At 43.4% G+C, this 18,799-nt stretch overlaps 1 protein-coding gene and 1 long non-coding RNA gene across 6 annotated transcripts in view; one reads left to right on the top strand and one right to left on the bottom strand.

Annotated features, from left to right (window-relative positions):
* Positions 1-13,703, bottom strand: part of Nemp1 (nuclear envelope integral membrane protein 1) — a 24,758-nt gene extending 11,055 nt beyond the window's left edge. The window contains exons 1-5 of one of the 5 annotated variants that reach the window (XM_039079879.2): positions 13,175-13,312; positions 8,784-8,909; positions 4,021-4,142; positions 2,917-3,136; positions 1,699-1,771 (exon numbers count right to left, since the gene is read on the bottom strand). In XM_039079879.2, the coding sequence (XP_038935807.1) occupies positions 1,699-1,771; positions 2,917-3,136; positions 4,021-4,119 (392 nt within the window). In that variant the 5' untranslated portion in view covers positions 4,120-4,142; positions 8,784-8,909; positions 13,175-13,312. Of the gene's footprint in view, positions 1-1,698; positions 1,772-2,916; positions 3,137-3,651; positions 3,747-4,020; positions 4,143-8,783; positions 8,910-13,174; positions 13,364-13,566 lie in introns of those variants that run through there. The other 4 variants (XR_010053040.1, XM_039079878.2, NM_001271249.1 and 1 more) reach the window with 4 other exon arrangements.
* LOC134479888 (uncharacterized) lies at positions 13,596-18,799 on the top strand. Its single transcript, XR_010053747.1, has 2 exons — positions 13,596-13,733; positions 17,800-18,799. It is a non-coding gene; the product is annotated as an uncharacterized LOC134479888 (long non-coding RNA).

The raw sequence follows: 18,799 nt of genomic DNA, 5'->3' as shown, positions 1-18,799 counted from the left end.
AAGATTTACTTATTTATTCTATATAAACACCCTGAAGCCGTCTTCAGACACACCAGAAAAGGGCATCAGATCTCATTACAGATGGTTGTGAGCCACCACGTGGTTGCTGGGAACTGAACTCATGACCTCTGGAAGAGCAACCAGTGCTTTTAACCACTGAGCCATCTCTCCAGCCCTAAAAATTTTTTAATACAAAAAATACCAAAACAAAAAGTACCTCTGCATGTGCATGCACACTGCCCCCAACCTCCAAAAAACAACAAATAACAAAAACCCCCCAGAGACAATTTTATGTCGGCCAGCTACTGCTGGGTATGAGTGCACCCTGGACTGTGCTGGGATGAGGCAGGCAGTGACTCTCAGCTGGAGAAAATGGATTTCCCTTCCCCAGCAGGCGTCAACTGCAAACAGCTTCTTGGTTAGGGCAGTGTCTTCCCTACCTCGGTGCTGGGATTTTGACTGGTTTGGACTTGCTCAGGATGTTATACTGCTACAGTCTCCAGTCCACACGTGTATCATCGCCCTTGGAGTAGCTCAAAGCCATCCACCACCTGTGGCTCTTACCTCCTTCTCTACACAGATCCCTGAGCCTTGCAGGAGGGGAGGGAGAGCCTAGATACAGACAGCCAACTAGGAATGAGTGCTCTGAAGTCCCTGTGTGAACTACCATGTGCTTCTCTGTTGGACACACGAACCACACTCCAGGGCAGGCTCATGCCCAGAAATAGCTGGCCAATACAAAACGGACTCGTGTGTGTTGGGGTGGGGGGTGTTGGTGGTTGTTGTTGTTGACTCTCATTAGGAGTCATTTTGCTGCTATGTTTTTTTAGCAGAGTTGAAGCAGGTTTCCCCATAGGACCTATGACCTCACTAGTCTCAGGCTCTTGACTGCCACAGCAGTGTCAGTGTCTCCTCTCAGGAGTGGTCTTTATGTCAGTGCATGTCAGTTTTATAGATCATTGCTAGCAGACCTCTAGAAGGAGGAAATGGCCAAGAATTTAAGTCTGACTCCTTGTCAGACTCCTTCTGAACAGCATGAAACTCATCAAGTGCAGTTTGGCAGCAATTCCATTGCATAAATCTCTACAATGATATTACTTCTAACTTGATAGTCACCTGAATAATCCTAGGTAACTCATTAACACAATGGTGGAGCTATCTAATGAGAAAGTGCATTAACCAACAATCATTTTCAAATCAGAGGGGAAAAACCATTCTATTTTAAAAATACCCAGGCAGAGTCAGAGAGATGGCCGAGCTGTTTTGAGTGCTTGTTGCCCTTCCAGAGGACCTGAGTTCTATCCCAAGCACCCATGTTGGACAACTCACAATAGCCTATAACTCCCGGCCCAGGGGATCCAATGTCCTCTTCTGGCCTCTGCAGGCAGCACATGAACATGGACAGAAACACACAGATGAACATACATTTAAAAAAAATAGCTGGATATGATGACATACACCTTTAATGCCATCACTTGAGAGGCAGATGGAGTTTGTAGCCAGCCTGGCCTATATACAGTATAGTGAGAGCCTGTCTCAAACAAACAAACAAAATAAATGGCAAGTATTTATATTGCCAAAATAAACAAAGATCTTAGAAATACCCAAGAAGGCGACATGTAAGCCACATGGACCCTGAGTGAGGGAATAGCAACACTCATAATTCCTGTCAGAAGAGTTTGTCCAGTCCACACCTACCTGCTCAACAAGTCTCCACAAAAAAACAGTGTCAGTCCAAGGAGGAAAACAAGGAAGAGCTTGGGGTCAAATCCTGAAACACATAAAACATTTGCTTGATAGGAGAATCGTTAAGGTATTATAAAAAGTGACACTGTTATTACTGTCAACTAAAGTAAAGCAAATAGCTCAACTACACAGCAGTGCAGATATACCATACAAACCCTGGTTCCCTTCCACAGAAAAAAGCATAGTTAGGTTTCTGTCTAATCTATACTTTCCTGGAGATCTTATCCCTACTTTGGCTTCCTCTACTAAGGATCTTTAAAAGAAAGCCGAACAGAACAACTTACTACGCCATCATCACTTCATACTGTTGCTCCAAAGGGTCCCTGCCACTCGTTTCAAAGCCTTATGTCACTTACAGGCAGGGAATCTGAGAAATGGGCCTTGTGTCCTCTACCTAGCCTTTTACTAGCTCAACCATACCTCCTACTTTGCTACACTATATTGCACTGTACTGAAGAAGTCTACCTGCTGAACATAACCCGCTCAGGATCCCAGGGCTTTCGCATTCAAAATCTGAGTGCAAGGCAGGCCTAGAAACGGACAGGAGGTGCAGGATTATTAGATACAGAAGGAACACCCAAAGACAGGCCGACCCTCCGTAACCACAGAACCAGCTGTGGCACAACTTACTGAAAGAGTGTACATACTCTTTCTGTAGCAAGACCTACGAGCATGAGCCCTGAGGGGAAACTGAGTAAGGATTTGATGGAATCCACCTCCTATAAACTTTCTCAGATACCCTCAGAGGAGAAAAAACTTCCCCAGATCCAGTAACTAAGCCTTATGGTGGCCTTAATCTTTATGATTCTACAAGCACTATTTTGAGTTATGAATTTTATACTGTTTAGCTTTCCTGCCTGCATGGAGTAGTACAACTGCCTTTGTCAAGAAGTCTGCAGAAAGCATGAGTAGGACTTTCAGATTGACTCCAGGTACTCGCCATATCAACTCAGGACCTGCCTGGTTACTAAAGGAGACGCTTTAAGACTAGGCCTAAAAGCTCTTATGTAGAGTGCAGTCTCCATAAGCTGTTAAAGGCCATGATACAGTCAAGATTATAATCACAAACAAAAGGGAACTGTCCCAGCAGACTGTGTCTATTTATTATATACCCTTTAAAGCTGTCCCCTCTCACTACAGAATCCACAGAAAAACAGAGGTGAGACTTACTCCGTGTCACAATGACACTGTATTTGGTGTCCTTCTCTATAATCTCAACTTTGAGGCAGGTTTTTGTGCTGTACAGACCCACATTAACATAGGTATCATTCAGTTTCTCTTTTAAAAAAGAAGAGAGAGAGTTCCAGACACTAAACTGTTCCAGCTCCTTCAGCCTCTCCTCACTGTCCACCTGGGTAACACGGACCAATTTGGAGCTATTTACCCGAACCTGTAACACAAGAGACATTGGGATGAAAAAGGAGGGAATTTTCATAAACATAATTTAGAAATTCCTTTAACACTTAATGAGCAATGTGCTACTTCACACAAAGCTTTGCAGCAATGTACAGATGCAGTACAAGAAACATAATTTGGTAAATGATGCTGCTCTGATAGAGGCAGCTGCTACAATTTCTTGTTACCATGGTCCGAATCTACTAGTAAGCCAGAAAGAGAGGGAGGGGAAGCCCCCGAGCAGAAATAGTTATCAATACAGCTATTTCTGAGACCATACAAAGAAAGGATCAAGAATATTAAGAAAATTGCCAGTCATAAACAGCCCCAGAAAACTGGAGATGTTTCCCATAATGACAGGCTGAGAGTTCAACGCACTGTTGCAACACTGATTATGGATAAATGTTAGTTATCATGTGCCCTAGATACAGTATTTTGTATCAGAAAATAAAAGACTTTACAAAACCCTAGAAGCCCAGCTCCCGTGTTGTTAATGTGAACAGCACACACCCTCATCAGTGTCTGTATTTACAGCACCATCTTCAAAGACTTATTCTGTTCAATCACTGTCACAGCCAGAGTCTCGTGCTTGCTGGGCAACTGAACTGTGTTATGAAATAAAAGAGCCCAAAGTCATTCTACGTAGAGGAAACTTCTCTCACACAGTCAGAACAGAATGGGAACCGCAGGACAAGAGTTCAGACAGGCACCCCAGATTCCAGCCAAAGTAGGACAAGACATTTCAGAAGAGGCATGAGTGTGCAGACTCCACAGGGGAGGAAGCAAACACAAGCAAGAAGGAAGAACGTTTACCTCAGGATCATAGTACTCTAGGCTGGTAAAGGGAGCTGAGGTGCACGGGGTGGGGCTTCTAATTACCTGTATCCGTGTCCATATATCATGCCACTTTGGGATAAGCACATTTTTATAACAGAACTGTTGACTGGAATTCATATCAACTTGGGATTCCTGAAGCATGACCACATTTACATCAATTCCAGCTTTAGGCAAAAAGGGAAACAAGAATTAAGTATAACAGAACAGAACAAGTCATAAGTAGAACTCATTTTATTAAAAGAATTAAACTGACCACTTTGCTAATATGCTTAAAAATATGAACCAAACAAAGAACAAAACAAACAGAAAAACTGAAATGAGAGAAGGTGGCAGTTTTATCTCTAATTTGCATGTGTGCACACACTTGCTCACATGTGTGCTTGCTTAGGACTACAGGATATCAAACATGCTAAACATACACTTTGTCACTGGGTTACAGTCTCAACCTTTAATTATTTAACTATTACAAATAGTTAACATTACATTAACACAAAATAAATAGTAAAAGCTACTTCTTAGGGGCTGGTGAAATGGCTCAGTGGTTAAGAGCACTGACTGCTCTTCCAGAGGTTCTGAGTTCAAACCCCAGCAACCACATGGTGGCTCACAACCATCTGTAATGGGATCTGATGCCCCCTTCTGGTGTGTTTGAAGACAGCAACAGTGTACTCACATACATAAAATAAATAAATCTTTAAAAAAAAAAAGGTTTTACAAGAAATCACTCCCTATATCTTCCCACCCAACCTACTTTCTTTGACACAAACATTTGAATAATGTTTTTCTTTGTGGTATTAAGAGATTAAACCCGGGGCTGGAGAGATGGCTCAGCGGTTAAGAGCACTGACTGCTCTTCCAGAGGTCCTGAGTTCAATTCCCAGCAACCACATGGTGGCTCATAGCCATCTGTAATGAGATCTGATCCTCTCTTCTGGTTGTCCGAAGATAGTGACAGTGTCATATACGTTAAATAAATAAATCTTTTAAAAAAGAGAGAGAGATTAAACCCAAAACTTCTCTTTCTTCATTGAATTTCTATATTAGGCAGAGATTTTTACATCTATTTTTTGTTGGGATGAGTGAGGTGTGGGTGTGCACATGTGCAGATCAGAGGCACCTTGACTCTCCTTCCGTTGTCTACCTCTGACCATCAGACTTGACAGCAGGCACCCTTACCGTCTAAGCCATCTTTAAAACCCCACGCAGAACTTCTGAATAATAGTAAGCACAAATTTAATTATCAGTGTGGTTTTTTAGTGTAAGGGATATAGATTTAAATAAGAAATCCTTAGTCCTCAGGCAGGCGTGGTGGCACACACCTTTAATCTCAACAATTGAGAGGCAAAGACAGGCAGATCTGTCTGAGCTAGCCTGATCTACAGATTGAGTTTGAGTCCCAGGACAGCCAGGGCTGTTACACAAAGAAATCCTGTATCCTTCCCTTTCCCTCCCCAAAAAAATAGAAAGGAAAAACATCCTCAACTAAATCCAAGTCAAAGTTATCCAAACAAAAAACATTACTGAGCTGTGCACAGTGGTACACACCTTTAATCCCAGCACTCACAAGGAAGAAGCAGGCCCATTTCTGTAAGCTTGAGGCCAGTCTGGTCTACAGAGTGAGTTTCAGGTCAGCCAAGGCTACACAGAGAAACCCTATCTCAAAAAAACCAAAACCAAACCAAACCTGAAAGCATCAATGCCCATCTTACTTTTAATTTACTTCGGTGGGGAGCCTGCACAGTTTGACTGTGGAGGCCTGAGGACAACTTTCAGGAGTCAGTTCTTTTCTTCCACCACATGAATCTTAGGTATTCGATTCAGGTTGTGAGACTGGATGAGCAAGCACCTCGAACCACTGAGCCACCTTGCCAGCTAAAATGATTTTAAAGTGAAACTAAGACCTTTTTGTTGTTGCCGTTTGGTATTGTTTGGTTGGTTGGTTGTTGTGGTAAGGATCCAACTCAGGGCTTTCTTTGTACATGCCAGGCAAGCACTCTATCACTGAGAGACATCCCCATCGTCAGACTAAGACTAACTTTATAAATTTATATTTAACCGTAAGCATAAGTCTGAGCAAAATATAAAACACATGGGTATAGGGGCTGGGGATTTAGCTCAGTGGTAGAGCGCTTACCTAGGAAGCCCAAGGCCCTGGGTTCGGTCCCCAGCTCCGAAAAAAAAGAACCAAAAAAAAAAAAAAAAAACACATGGGTATAACTCTCCATGGCCTTGGGTTAGACAATGGTTTCTTAGGTTGGATCCTAAAATATACAGAAGTCAAGAAGAAATCCCTAAAGCAGACTTCAGGAAATGTGAAACCATTGCTACCAGCACCAGAACAGAGGAAAGGAAGGAGATGGCATGGGAGACAAGGCTGAGTCAGTAAAGCAAGCACTTCTTGCCTTGCAAGCTCACGGATCTGAATTAGATCCTAGAACCCATGGAAAAATATTAGTGTTGTACATCATAATCTCAGCTCAGGGGAGAGAGACAACAGGAAGTACCCTTTGGTACTTAGGAAGAGGCTCCCTAGCCAGTCACTTTAGCCTAGCTGATGAGTTCAGGCCAATGAAAGACCCTGACTCAAGGAGAGGGACAATGTTCCTAAGGATGACACTTGAGGTTGCCCTCTATTCTCCACAGACGCCCACACATACATGTGCCCACACATGTATTTGTGCCCACACATACATAAAACTTACAGAGAGAGACCAATAATGCAAATAACACAAAGAACATAAAAAGACTACCTCAGGAGACAGGAGGAAATGTTTTCCAGTGGCTGGTACAGGTACACAACTATGACAACAATAGTCCTTCCTTCTCCTCACCCCCTTCCATCCAGTGTCGTCACACTGGCCTCAAACTGCCTATACAGCTGAAGATGACCTTGAATCCCAGAATCTCCTGTCTCTGTGTCCCATGGATTAAAATTATATGCCACCATACCCAGGCCTAACCCAGTTCTTTAAACAAACAAACGATGTGAATAGATATTTCTCCAAAGAAAATACAAACATGGGCTGGAGAGATGGCTCAGCGGTTAAGAGCACCTGACTGCTCTTCCAGAGGTCCTGAGTTCAAATCCCAGAAACCACATGGTGGCTCACAACCATCTGTAAAGAGATCCGATGCCCTCTTCTGGTGTATCTGAAGTCAGCTACAGTGTACTTATATATAATAAATGAATAAATCTTTTAAAAAAAAAGAAAATACAAACATAAATAAATGTTCATGACAATGGGGGGCTCAAATCACTAAAGAAATAGAAATCAAAGCCACAAATAAAACACTACTTCACACCTACTAGAATGGCTACTGTCAAACAAATGCTTGCAGCTGGGCATAGTGGCTGACACAGTTAATCACAGCACACAGAAGGGAGAAAGTAGATCCCTGTGAGTTGGAGGCTAGACTGTACTACACAGTCAGTTTCAGGCTAGCCAGGACTGCAGAGTGAGTCCCTGTCTAAAAAATAAATAAAAAAGCTTAGGGCCAGAGGTGGGTCAGCAGACAAGAGTGACTGCTGCTGTATGGGACAAGCTGCACTTGATCTTCAGGACCCATGTGATGGAAGATGAAAGCCAACCGTAAACTGTCCTCTCCATACACCTTTGGTGTATACACACAACACATACACAATATAAATAAATTTTAGATTCTTTTTAAGAAATTCAGTAATGGGACTGGAGAGATGGCTCAGCGATCAAAAAGCACTGACTGCTCTTCCAGAGGTCCTGAGTTTAACTTGGTGGCTCACAACCATCTGTAATGGGATCTGATGCCCTCTTCTAGTGTCTGAAAAGAGCAACAGTGTACTCATATAAAATAAATACATAAATCTTAAAAAAAAAGAAAAAGAAAGAAACTCAGTAACAAATGTTGGTTGGGAATATGGAGAAATTAGGAACCACCCCCACCCACTCCATGTACTGTTGGCAGGTACGTAAAATGATAGAACTGTTTTCTGGAAAATATTATAGTTTAATAGTTCCTTGTACGGTTCCAGATATTTGAGAATGTGTTCACACAAAAATATGCACATGAATGTGTATAAAAACCTGTCATACAGTTTCCTGCATAACCACCAAAGAATGAAAAGGCCAGTGTTGCTCAACTAATGAGCAGGTAAACAAAATGTGCTACATTCCCACAATGGACTACGCAGCTCGAAAGAAACCGCAGCAGTAGAGCGGGAGAGATGGCTCAGCAGTTACAAGCATTGGCTGCTGTTAGAGGACCCAGGTTCAATTCCCTAAGTATCATCTAACTCCAGTCCCAGGGAATCAAAGGCCCTCTTCTGGCATCTATAGGCACTTGGCATGCACAGGGTGCACAATACATGGTAACAGAATATTCACATGAATAAAATATAATAAAAGTTTTTAAATTAAAAAAATGAAATATTGGGGTTGGGGATTTAGCTCAGTGGTAGAGCACTTGCCTAGCAAGCTCAAGGCCCTGGGTTCGGTCCCCAGCTCTGAAAAAAAGAAAAAAAAAAAAAGAAAGAAATATTGACACCTGCTATAAAAATGGATGAACTTTAAAAATGTTACATTGTGTGAAAGAAGCCACACAAAAGAAAAATGGCCACAAGAAGAAAATGACAGATCAATTTACATACAATGTCTGGAAGGAGTGAATGCCATGACAAGAAATGGATTGAGCGAGTGCAGGGACGGGATGGAGAGAAGGCAGGAACAGAAGACTAGCAGTCACAATACTGGCACAATACTGTGAAAATACTAAAATCCACCAAATAGCATTTGCACAGTAAATCTCAATTTTAAAAAAGCAGGTCTTACATATGCCATCAAAATGGAGAGGCTAAGGTCCACACACAGTGCAAAGAGCAGGGGCAGGTGGAGGAGGAGAACGAACAACTCCTCTCACTGGAGAGTGAATGCCACAGTGAGACCTAACCCTGTGGGCTAATAAAAACAGCGTTAGGTCAGATTAGGGTGCCTGTTTCTCACTACAGGGTTCAATCCTATAGTAATCAGAATTTCCTCTAAAAGATTCCTTCTAAAAGAAAAAAAAGAATCTTTTTTTTTTTTTTAATTCCTGTTGAGCAGCTGAAGAGATGACTCAGTGGTTAAGACTGCTTACTGCTCCTCCAGAGGATTTGAGTTCAATTCCTACCACCATGTGGAGCAGCTCACAGTTACTTTTAACTCCAGCCCCAGGGGATCCACCATCCTCTAAGGACACCTACACACACACACACACACACACACACACACACACACACACACACCCCATTATGTTGAGCATGGTGGTGCATGGTTGTCATCCTAGTTCTTGAGAAACTAAGAAAAATCATCAAAGTAAGTCCTAAGGCTTGCACAATGAATGTGAAACCAGCTTGAGTTATACAGCAAATCCTACCTTATAAGATAAAAACAGATGGAATTAGGTTTATGCAAAACTTGAAAACACTGTGTGATTCACTGAGGATGGATGGCATGGTAACTGACATTCACTCAGGAAGCAGCAGCGGGAACCACTGAAAAGCTGTATTCTTACTCCCAATAAAGTGGAAGTTCAAAATTAATTTTTTAAAATATACATTTTTAAAGAAATAGCTCCACTATTAACATTATTTAAAGTCTAGTTTTCTGAGTCAGGCAGTGTTGGCACGTGCCTTTAATCTTAGCACTAAGGAGGTGGAGGCAGAGGCAGGCAGATCTTTAAATTCGAGGGCAGCCTGGTCTACAAAGCTAGTTCTAGGGCAGCCAGAATGAGACAAAAAAAAAAAAAAAAAAAGTCTCAAAAAAACAAAAAACAAAGCAACCAACCTAGTTTTCTTTTCCTTAATTCTATACCATTCATGGAAAAGAATTTCAAGCTTTTTCAGGTAGTAACCTCCAACTGAAATCAGCACCTTGGCCAGCCACATACATGGTTGGCAATGCACTGATGCCAAACATACTGCTGGTTCAGCCTAGGGAGGGTGATCTGTGGAAAGATTTGCTTTTAATTGTGTATCTATGTGTCTGTCTATCAGTGTGTGGATACTTTAGCCTTCAGAGGAGGTGGACTGTGTGTCTGTGAGCCACCTGATGTGGGTGCTGGGAATCAAAACTCAGGTCCTCTCCAGGAGCAATGCACACTCAGACCCACACTCTCTAGGCCCTTCCAACTTTTTTTTTTTTTTTCCGGAGCTGGGGACCGAACCCAGGGCCCCAACCCCAGCCCTTCTAACTCTTAAATACCCTCAACTCATTTCTGTCAAGAGCAATCCAGTTACTCAAGAAGCCTCTAAACTTAAAGATTACACTGAGTGTTTGAGGCCCTAAGTTCAATTCTCAGCTCAGCTAATAATAATAATTAGTAAAATAAAAAATATATTTAAAACTTATCCTACAAAATAAAAAAATCAATTCTTACAGATCTCTTTATCTTATTTACTTTATTATATATGTGTGTATATATGTACATATGGGTACATATATGTGTATGTATGTATGTGTGTTATGTGTTCATGTGTCTGTCTGCCCACCCTGGCAACTCTGGGGAGCCAATCTCCAATTATAGTTTCATGAATCCAACTCAGGTCACCAGATTTGTGTGGCAAGTCTTCTTTACCCACAGAACCATCTCACTGGCCTGAAAATCTCTTGCCATGGTGGCATATGGACGTAAATGCTTATAATCCCAGCACGTGGGAGGTACAGACAAGAGGATCAAGAATTAAGACATTCTCTGATACAAAGGGCTAACATGGGCTATAAAAGCCCAGCAGCTCAACAAATTAAATAATACAGTAAGCCATGAACAAAGGACACACACTCTCAAAATTTAAAGTTGGGGCTGGGACGATGCCTCTAGTATGTCAAGTATCTGCTTTGCAAACAAAAGGGCCTGAGTTCAGAAGCCTAGCACTCACATAAAACTGAGGCAGAGTGTCGCTGACCTACAACCCCAACCCTGGGGGAAGAGACAGGAGTCAAGGAGACTGCTGGCCAGCAATCTAGTCAAATCTCTTAAGTTCTAGGTCCACTAGAGGAGCCTGTCTCAAAAATAGGGTAGATAGGGGCTGAAACAGACATCAGATATCAACCTTTGGCCTTTATTTGCACACATGTGCACATAACCCCTCCTAAATGTGCACACGCGCGCGCGCACACACACACACACACACACACACACACACACACACACACACTAAACTGCAAGGGTTTTGCCTACTTTTTCTTAAAGATTTATTTACTTATTATATATGAGTACACTGTAGCTGTCTTCAGACACACTAGAAGAGGGCATCAGATCCCATTACAGATGATTGTGAGCCACCACATGGTTGCTGGGAATTGAACTCAGGACCTCTGGAAGAGACTCAGTGTGCTCTTAACCACTGACTCATCTCACCAGCTCACCTACTTAACTATTAATACTTAATTAGTTATACTTAACTATTAATAATTGCTAAATAGTCTAAAACACACATTATTTTTAGAATTAATGTTTCTAAAACTTCCAGTGACAAGTAACCAACCTTTGAATAAAATTCCACTATCTGAGAACCTGGCTTTTAGAGTGCTACAAGATTGCTCTTCACAGCTGACACTCATGTAACCAGGTCAGCATTCTAACTTGTCCCTGGAGATGACTCTTCTTCAAATTAGGAAGACCCTGAGCCTCTCCTCCTAAAAGAAACTTTGGAACCTTTGATGATGCTTGTAACCCCAGCAGTCTGGAGGACAAGGCAGGAGGCTCTTGAGTTACAGGTGGGCCAGAGTTACACAGTGAATTTCATAGCAGCCTGAACAACATGGCAAGACCCTGTCTCAATAAGAGGAGGGAGGGAAGCAGAAAAGTGTGCCTCTGGTTGCTTTTTTACTTATTATTTGTTTGTTTCTGGAACCATGAAGCTCCAGTTGCCCTGGAACTCACTATGTAGACCAGGCTGTCCTCGAATTAGAGAGATCCATCTCCCTTGGTCTCCCAAGTACTGGGAGTAGAGTCCTGTGCCACTATGCCTGGCTTTTTGCTTTACATTTCAATCCCCAGTAGCCTGTAAAAGAAATCTCAAAGAAAGAAACTGCTGATTGTGCTTAATAGTTTCTTATTTCTTCGCAACCCAAGGCTCCATTTTAAAAGTTTGTTCAGGTAATAGGATTAATTCCAAATCCTGTTCCAGGCTGTTAGGCCCTGGATCTGGAAAAGAAATCTTTCCTGAACGTACACTCTCTTCCCAAAAGGAAGTTTTCAGTCCCTTTTGAACAATATATCTATGAGTGTTAGGCTTTCTTAAAGCCACAGTGAGAGCAAGTGACAGGCCGGCAAGAACAGAAGGGGGCAGTGTGATTGTGGATGTCTTCGAATCTAAAACCTGGCTGTCTTTACTCTCTGGAGTTGCTACTCCCCCCAGTGGAAGTTTACAAATATCACTTATTTTCCTGTCCACTAATTTAACAAGGGGGAAAAAACATATTTCTTATAAACTTTTTATTTTTCCTGGACGGGAACACAAAGTAAGTTTTGTACCCAGTCGGGAGTTGTTTGTCCAGCAGGAGGTACAACATGAATGTGCTTGGAAGAATGAATAAACTTAGGAAGGATGTCCTGCTCAAAGCTGATGGTCTCTCTACTAGAATGATTCCGGGTGTGTTCTCCAGAGCTCATTGGGAGAAGGGTCTTAACAAGAGGGCGGTGGTGGCACACTCCTTTAATCCCAGCACTCAGGAGGCAGGGGCAGGCGGATCTCTTAATTCGAGGCCGGCCTGGTCTACAGTGTGAGCCCCAGAATAGCCAGGGCTACACAGAGAAAACCCTGTCTTGGAAAACATTCAGATGAACTCTACTCCACTGTATCAAGACAGATCTATTCGTGAGGTGTTTTTAGTAAACTGAATGAGTGGGGCGTTTACTTTCTCATGTCATGTTTCAGGGTGAAACCCAGTAATCCGTTTTAACCCAGAAATTTAAGGGCCGTAGCAGCACCACGCAGTCCCTAAATGGTTTTCCCCCGAGTCCAGGCCTCCCTTCCTGGGAAGGTTCAGGCCTCCGCCCGACCTGGGCTCTCCAGAGCGCAGCCCCGGACCCGTTAGTACGGACCGTCACTGCCCCTGGAGCGTCTCCCTCAGCGTCCCGCGATGCTCCGAGTAACGGACCGCACCCTCGGGATGAACCCACTTTTCCAAATTTAACGCCCTCGCGCCCGGCCCCTGGGCAGCCGCTGCCCCAGTGGTACCTGAGCAGCCGACCACGCAGCCGGCGACGACCAAGAGCAGCCACGCGGCTCCGCCGCCCCCGGCCCCGCAGCACCCGGGCCCCGGACCAACCGCCGACCACACCGCCACTTTGATTCCTCCCGCCATGGTAGCCTCACACCGCCTCCTCCTCGCGTGCCCCTCCTCAGCAACTGTCTCCGAACAGGCAGCGTCAGCAGCCAATCAGCTGCGAGACCCGCCCCCACACCCCAGTGGAGCAGGCGGGGCCTCGCGCGCTCCGCCCTCCCGCGCCCCCAGGAGCCACACCTCCTAACAACCGCAACCCTGGCAGTGAGGACAGGAAGAGCCCGCCCTTTACCCAACCTGCTTCCGTCCGCGGTTTAATTACAAGTGAGATTGATGGAACGCTTACCCAATAGGAAATCAGAATGGGCGAGGCCTCCTGGACTGCGTGTTTCCATCCATCGTCGAGTTTCTTCTAGTTTTTTCTTTCCTTTCTCCCTCGGTTTTTTTTATTACATGCAAGCCAGTGGCAACTCTTTCTTCACGAATAAGGTTCTCTCGTGACCGTTTTTAAAGGTAAAATGATTGACAGCCTGTCTCCAAAGTTCTGAAAGGTTTCAGCGTAAGTACAGGAATATTGAGCGTTGTCAAGGTTTTGTAGACATAAACAACGTTTGAAAATGTAGAGCTCAGATTGTACCTCAGTAGTAGAACACGTTAAGCATGTGCGAGGCTCCGACTTCGATTCCCGGCACTACAAAGCAAAACAAACAGAAAACAAGACATATATATATATATATATATATATATATATATATATATATATATATATATATATTTGGTTTTAGTTTCCCCTTTTTTTGGGGGGGGGGGACTGGAGATGTAGCTGAAGTAAACACAAGTCCCTGGTTTCAATCCCCAACACCACAGGAATAAAGCACAAGTCACGGGGACTTTTGATTTTAAAATGAAACAAGTGATAAGACAGAGTTTATCCTCTCATTTGAAAAGAAGCCCAGGCTAAAAGAGACAAAGGAAACGCAGAAGGGGTTCTGAGCTCAAATCTAAGTTCTTTATGAGGCTTAGGTGCTTCCCAGTATGTGACATAACATTTGCGGTCCAGGCCCTGTGTGTATAGCACTTGCAGAAATTGAAGCACCTCGAAAAAGAGGATCTGAAAGTGGGCAGGGAAGAGGTGACTGTGCTTATAATCCCATCACTTGGGAAGTTGAGGCTGAAAGCTTCCTGAGAATTGAAGTGTAGCCAGGATTACAGAGTTTGAATCCTGAGAACCTGTGTGTGTTCACATACACACACACTTGTGTGTAGACACATGTGTACATATATACACTCATTTATACATACACAACACACATATAGATGACCTACTGAGATGGCTCAGTGTGTAAAGAAGCTTATCACTCGAGCCTTGAGCTCCATTCTCGAGAACCTACAGGGTAGGAAAAAATCTTTGGCTCCCACAGGACCTCCAAACTGATTCTGTGGCACACAGTACCCCACAAACAATGGATCAATTAATGTAAAAACCTTAATGTCAAAGTTAACAGGAGGCATGGTGGTCCATATCTGTTCACCCCAGCATTCAGAATGCTCAGGTCAGAGGATCACAAGATTAACTTGCACTACACATGGAGAGCTGACCTCAAAACAAAAGCTCGTGTTAATGTGAAACAAGGGAAGACTGACAGACTACCCCAGACGAGAGAGCATATGTAGACATGAACCACATGTAATACAACATTATGGATCTTGGAACAGGAAGAAAAAGGAAAGCCCGAAAGAACAACTGAGATTACAAGCATGAGTCACTTCCCCCCTGCCCATCTTCGGATCTGCTTCCGTCTCTACAAGTACTGTGCACATTCTCTGCCTGACCTGCAAATGTCAAGTCATATAGTGGAGAGGAGCCTCTTGCACTGGAAAACTTTAGATCTGAGCTCACTAACTGGACAGAAACTGTAAATACAGGCTGCAGAGCTGGCCCCAGAGAAGAGTGGGTGCTGCTCTAGCACAGGACAGAGTTTCTTCCCAGCACCCACTTCTGGTGGCTCACTACCTGCTGTAACTCCAGGGATTCCAACATCCTCTAGCCTCCAAAAGTACTACATTCATAGGCACACGTGTCAGGACACAACTGAAAATTAAAAAAATAAAGTAGAATAAAACCTTAAGCTTTTTTTCCTAACGTATGAGTAATACATGCGAAGATTGGCAAGTGAGCCCTATATATCAGTGGAAGAGAATAGGAGATGATGCAGATACATGGAAAGTCCTACCATCTTTTCAGTGTTCCAGGAAGTCAAAGCTAAATTCTAGGGCTGGAGAGATGGCTCAGTGGTTAAGAGCACTGACTGCTCTTCCAGTTCAAATCCCAGCAACCACATGGTGGCTCACAACCATCAGTAATGGGATCTGATGCCCTCTTCTGGTGTGTCTGAAGATGGCTACAGTGTACTCATATACATTAAATAAGTCTTTTTTAAAAGAAACTAAATTCTAGCGATGCTCTTGTGTTCATAAATATGTGTAAATGCATGTGATATACATAGATGTGCATGCTTTTAGATAGGGTCTGGCTATATCACCCTGGCTATCCTGGAGCTTGAACAGACATAGCTGGCATCAGAGTTTCTGTGACCCTTCTGACTCTGCCTGACAAATGCTGGGAAGGCAGGCATGTGTGGCCACCGTGGCACACCTCACTTTCCTTTCAGGCCCTCCCTCCCTCCCATTCTTCCTGTTTCTCTCTGTTTTTGCCGTGGTTGTTGGTTGGTTGGTTGGTTGTTGGTTGGTTGTTGGTTGGTTGGTTGGTTGTTGGTTGGTTGTTGGTTGGTTGGTTGGTTGGTTGGTTGGTTTTTAGATTTATTTCTATTTAACATGTTTGGATGTTCTGCCTGCATGTATGTTTGTGTACCACATGCGTGTGATGCCTATAAAGGTCAGAAAAGGTCTGTGGATATGCTGGAACTGAAGTCACAGACATTAACTATCGTATGGCACACAAAACCAAACCTAGGCTCTTTGCAATAGCAACAAATCCTCCCAACCACCAAGCATCTCTTTTTTTTTTTTTTCCTATTCTTTTTTTCGGAGCTGGGGACCGAACCCAGGGCCTTGCGCTTGCTAGGCAAGCGCTCTACCACTGAGCCAAATCCCCAACCCCGCCATCTCTTCATCCTGATTCTGCTGTTTTATTTTATATGTCCTGGGATTGCAGGCACGTGCCACCATACTAGGCCAGGCCTTTCCATTCTCACCGCCAGCTAGGCTTTCTCTTTTGTTCTCACCAAAGTCAAAAACAGGTGAACTATTTTGGGCTTGGGAACTAACTACAGCAGATCACTGACCACTTGCCACTGCTATGATGAGACTAGGTATCTCTAAACACAGCACACTTTCATCTTCCCAAAGAGTGCTGTCATCTCAGGAGAGCAAGTAAAGAAGTCCATGTCTCTCTTTTAAGACTGAGGATACTGTTCAGAACATCTCAAGAAACCTTCAGTGTTTTGCACAGCACAGGCCACAATGAATATTCATTATCTGCAGGTGGATCTGATTTATGCAAATAATCAAAAGAACTCAGGCCACAGCTGGTGAGTAACTCATGAGAAGTGTGGTGGTGAATATGTTCCAGGATTTTTGTTTTTTTTTTTTTAATTTAGGATAACATGTCACATATTCACTATATAAAAGAGCAACCCCAGGCAGTGGCAGCACACAGCTCTCATCCCAGCACTCAGGGGACAGAGGCAGGCAGATCTCTGAGTTCAAGACCAGTCTGGCCTACATAATAAGTTCCAGGACAGTCAGGGCCACACAGGAAAACCGGGTCTTGAAAAAATTCCAAAGAAAAGGGAGAGCAACCACATGGCCATCTAAGGTGGCACAGAATTACAAAAGAAGTATTCCTGTAATAGGTGTTGGCAAGCCCGAGAGGGGATGAATGGAAGATGACGACTCTGGTCAGATTAGATGGGCCTGGTTTGGTGGGTTTTGTCTCTTTTGTTTGGGGAAAAAAAAAAGGCAGCCTCCTACAAATGAGGCAAGTGGTCTACCAAGAAGCTATATCCCAGGCCCCAGAACTAGGTTTTATTACCAAGTAAGTTATGGGGGAGGGGGGAAATCATGTAAGATTTTGGATGTAGGAACTGTGAAGCCATTACCTCATGAAGTTAACTGCAAAAGGATTGAAGCCTTCAAAGGTAACTGAACCAATCAGTGACTGAATCCCACTACTTCTACAGTCTATGTTCCAAGTCTGTCCTTTTCTCCACTTGCCCCTGCTCCACCTAGCCCCTTGCCATCCCTTTCTTGTGGGAAAGGCTTTTGTTTTCTTTCAAGCTATCTCCCAAATTTTTTGAATTTTTCATCACTTCTTGAAATTTACTTAGGTCGGGGCTTACATGCAACCTCATGTGAGTCACCAGGTTGAAACTTAGGTCTTCAGGCTTACAAGCAGTGACTCTTCTCACTGACCCACGTGCATGACTCAGGCAAATGGACAGAGTCATGAACTCCATTCTCTCCTTCCACATTTACACAGGTTCTGGAGGTTCCTGGGAGACATCTTGTCACTGCCCTGGTGCTCTCGGAACACAGTCCTTCCCTCTCCTAATTGCAGGTCTATCCCTTCTACTCCATTTTGAGTCTTCATGGTCCTACTGGATGTACCTCCAAACAGCTGTGAAGAAACAACCAAAGGGACTGGAGAGATGGAAGATGGCTGTCCTAGAAGATCCAGGAAGACTCCTAGCATCCATATGATGGCTCACAACCATATGGAACTCTAGTCCCAGGGGATACTACACCCTCTTCTGGCCTCTATAGGCACTGCACACATGTCATATACAGACATACATGTAAACAAAACACCCACACATTTAAAAAAAAAAAAAAAAAAACAGAAAGGGGCTGGAGAGATGGCCCAGTGGTTAAGAGCACTGACTGCTCTTCCAGAGATCCTGAGTTCAAATCCCAGCAACCACATGGTGGCTCACAACCATCTGTAAAGAGATCTTATACCCTCTTCTGGCCTGCAGCTGTACATGCAGATATTAAATTAAAATTATTAAATATTTTATATTTTCATGTTAAATAATATTTTTTAAGGGCTGGAAAGATGGCTCAGCAGTTAAGAGCACTGACTGCTCTTCCAGAGGTCCTGAGTTCAATTCCCAGCAACCACATGGTGACTCACAACCATCTGTAATGGGGTCCGATGCCGCCTTCTGGTGTGTCTGAAGACAGCTACAGTGTTCTTATATATAATAAATGAATAAATCTTTAAAAAAAATAAGAATATTTTTTAAAAATGAACAACTACAGCTGGAGAGATGGCTGATTAGTTAAGAGCACTGGCTGATCTTCCAGAGTCCCAGCAACCACACAGCAGCTCACAACTGTGGTGACACCAGTCCCAGGGGATCCAGCGCCCTCTTCTGGCCTCTACAGGCATTACACACATGTAGTACATAGACAACATGAAAGTATAACATCCATACAATCCATACACATAAATTAATTTAAAAAATAACTACAATGCTATTCAAAGTTTGGTGCTGATTAATATTTGATACACATCTATTAGAGAAAATTTCAGAAACAAAGTATATTTAGAAACA

The sequence above is a fragment of the Rattus norvegicus genome, chromosome 7, assembly GCF_036323735.1.
Source record: "Rattus norvegicus strain BN/NHsdMcwi chromosome 7, GRCr8, whole genome shotgun sequence".
NCBI lineage: Eukaryota > Metazoa > Chordata > Mammalia > Rodentia > Muridae > Rattus > Rattus norvegicus.
This window is presented reverse-complemented; position numbering and strand designations above follow the sequence as displayed.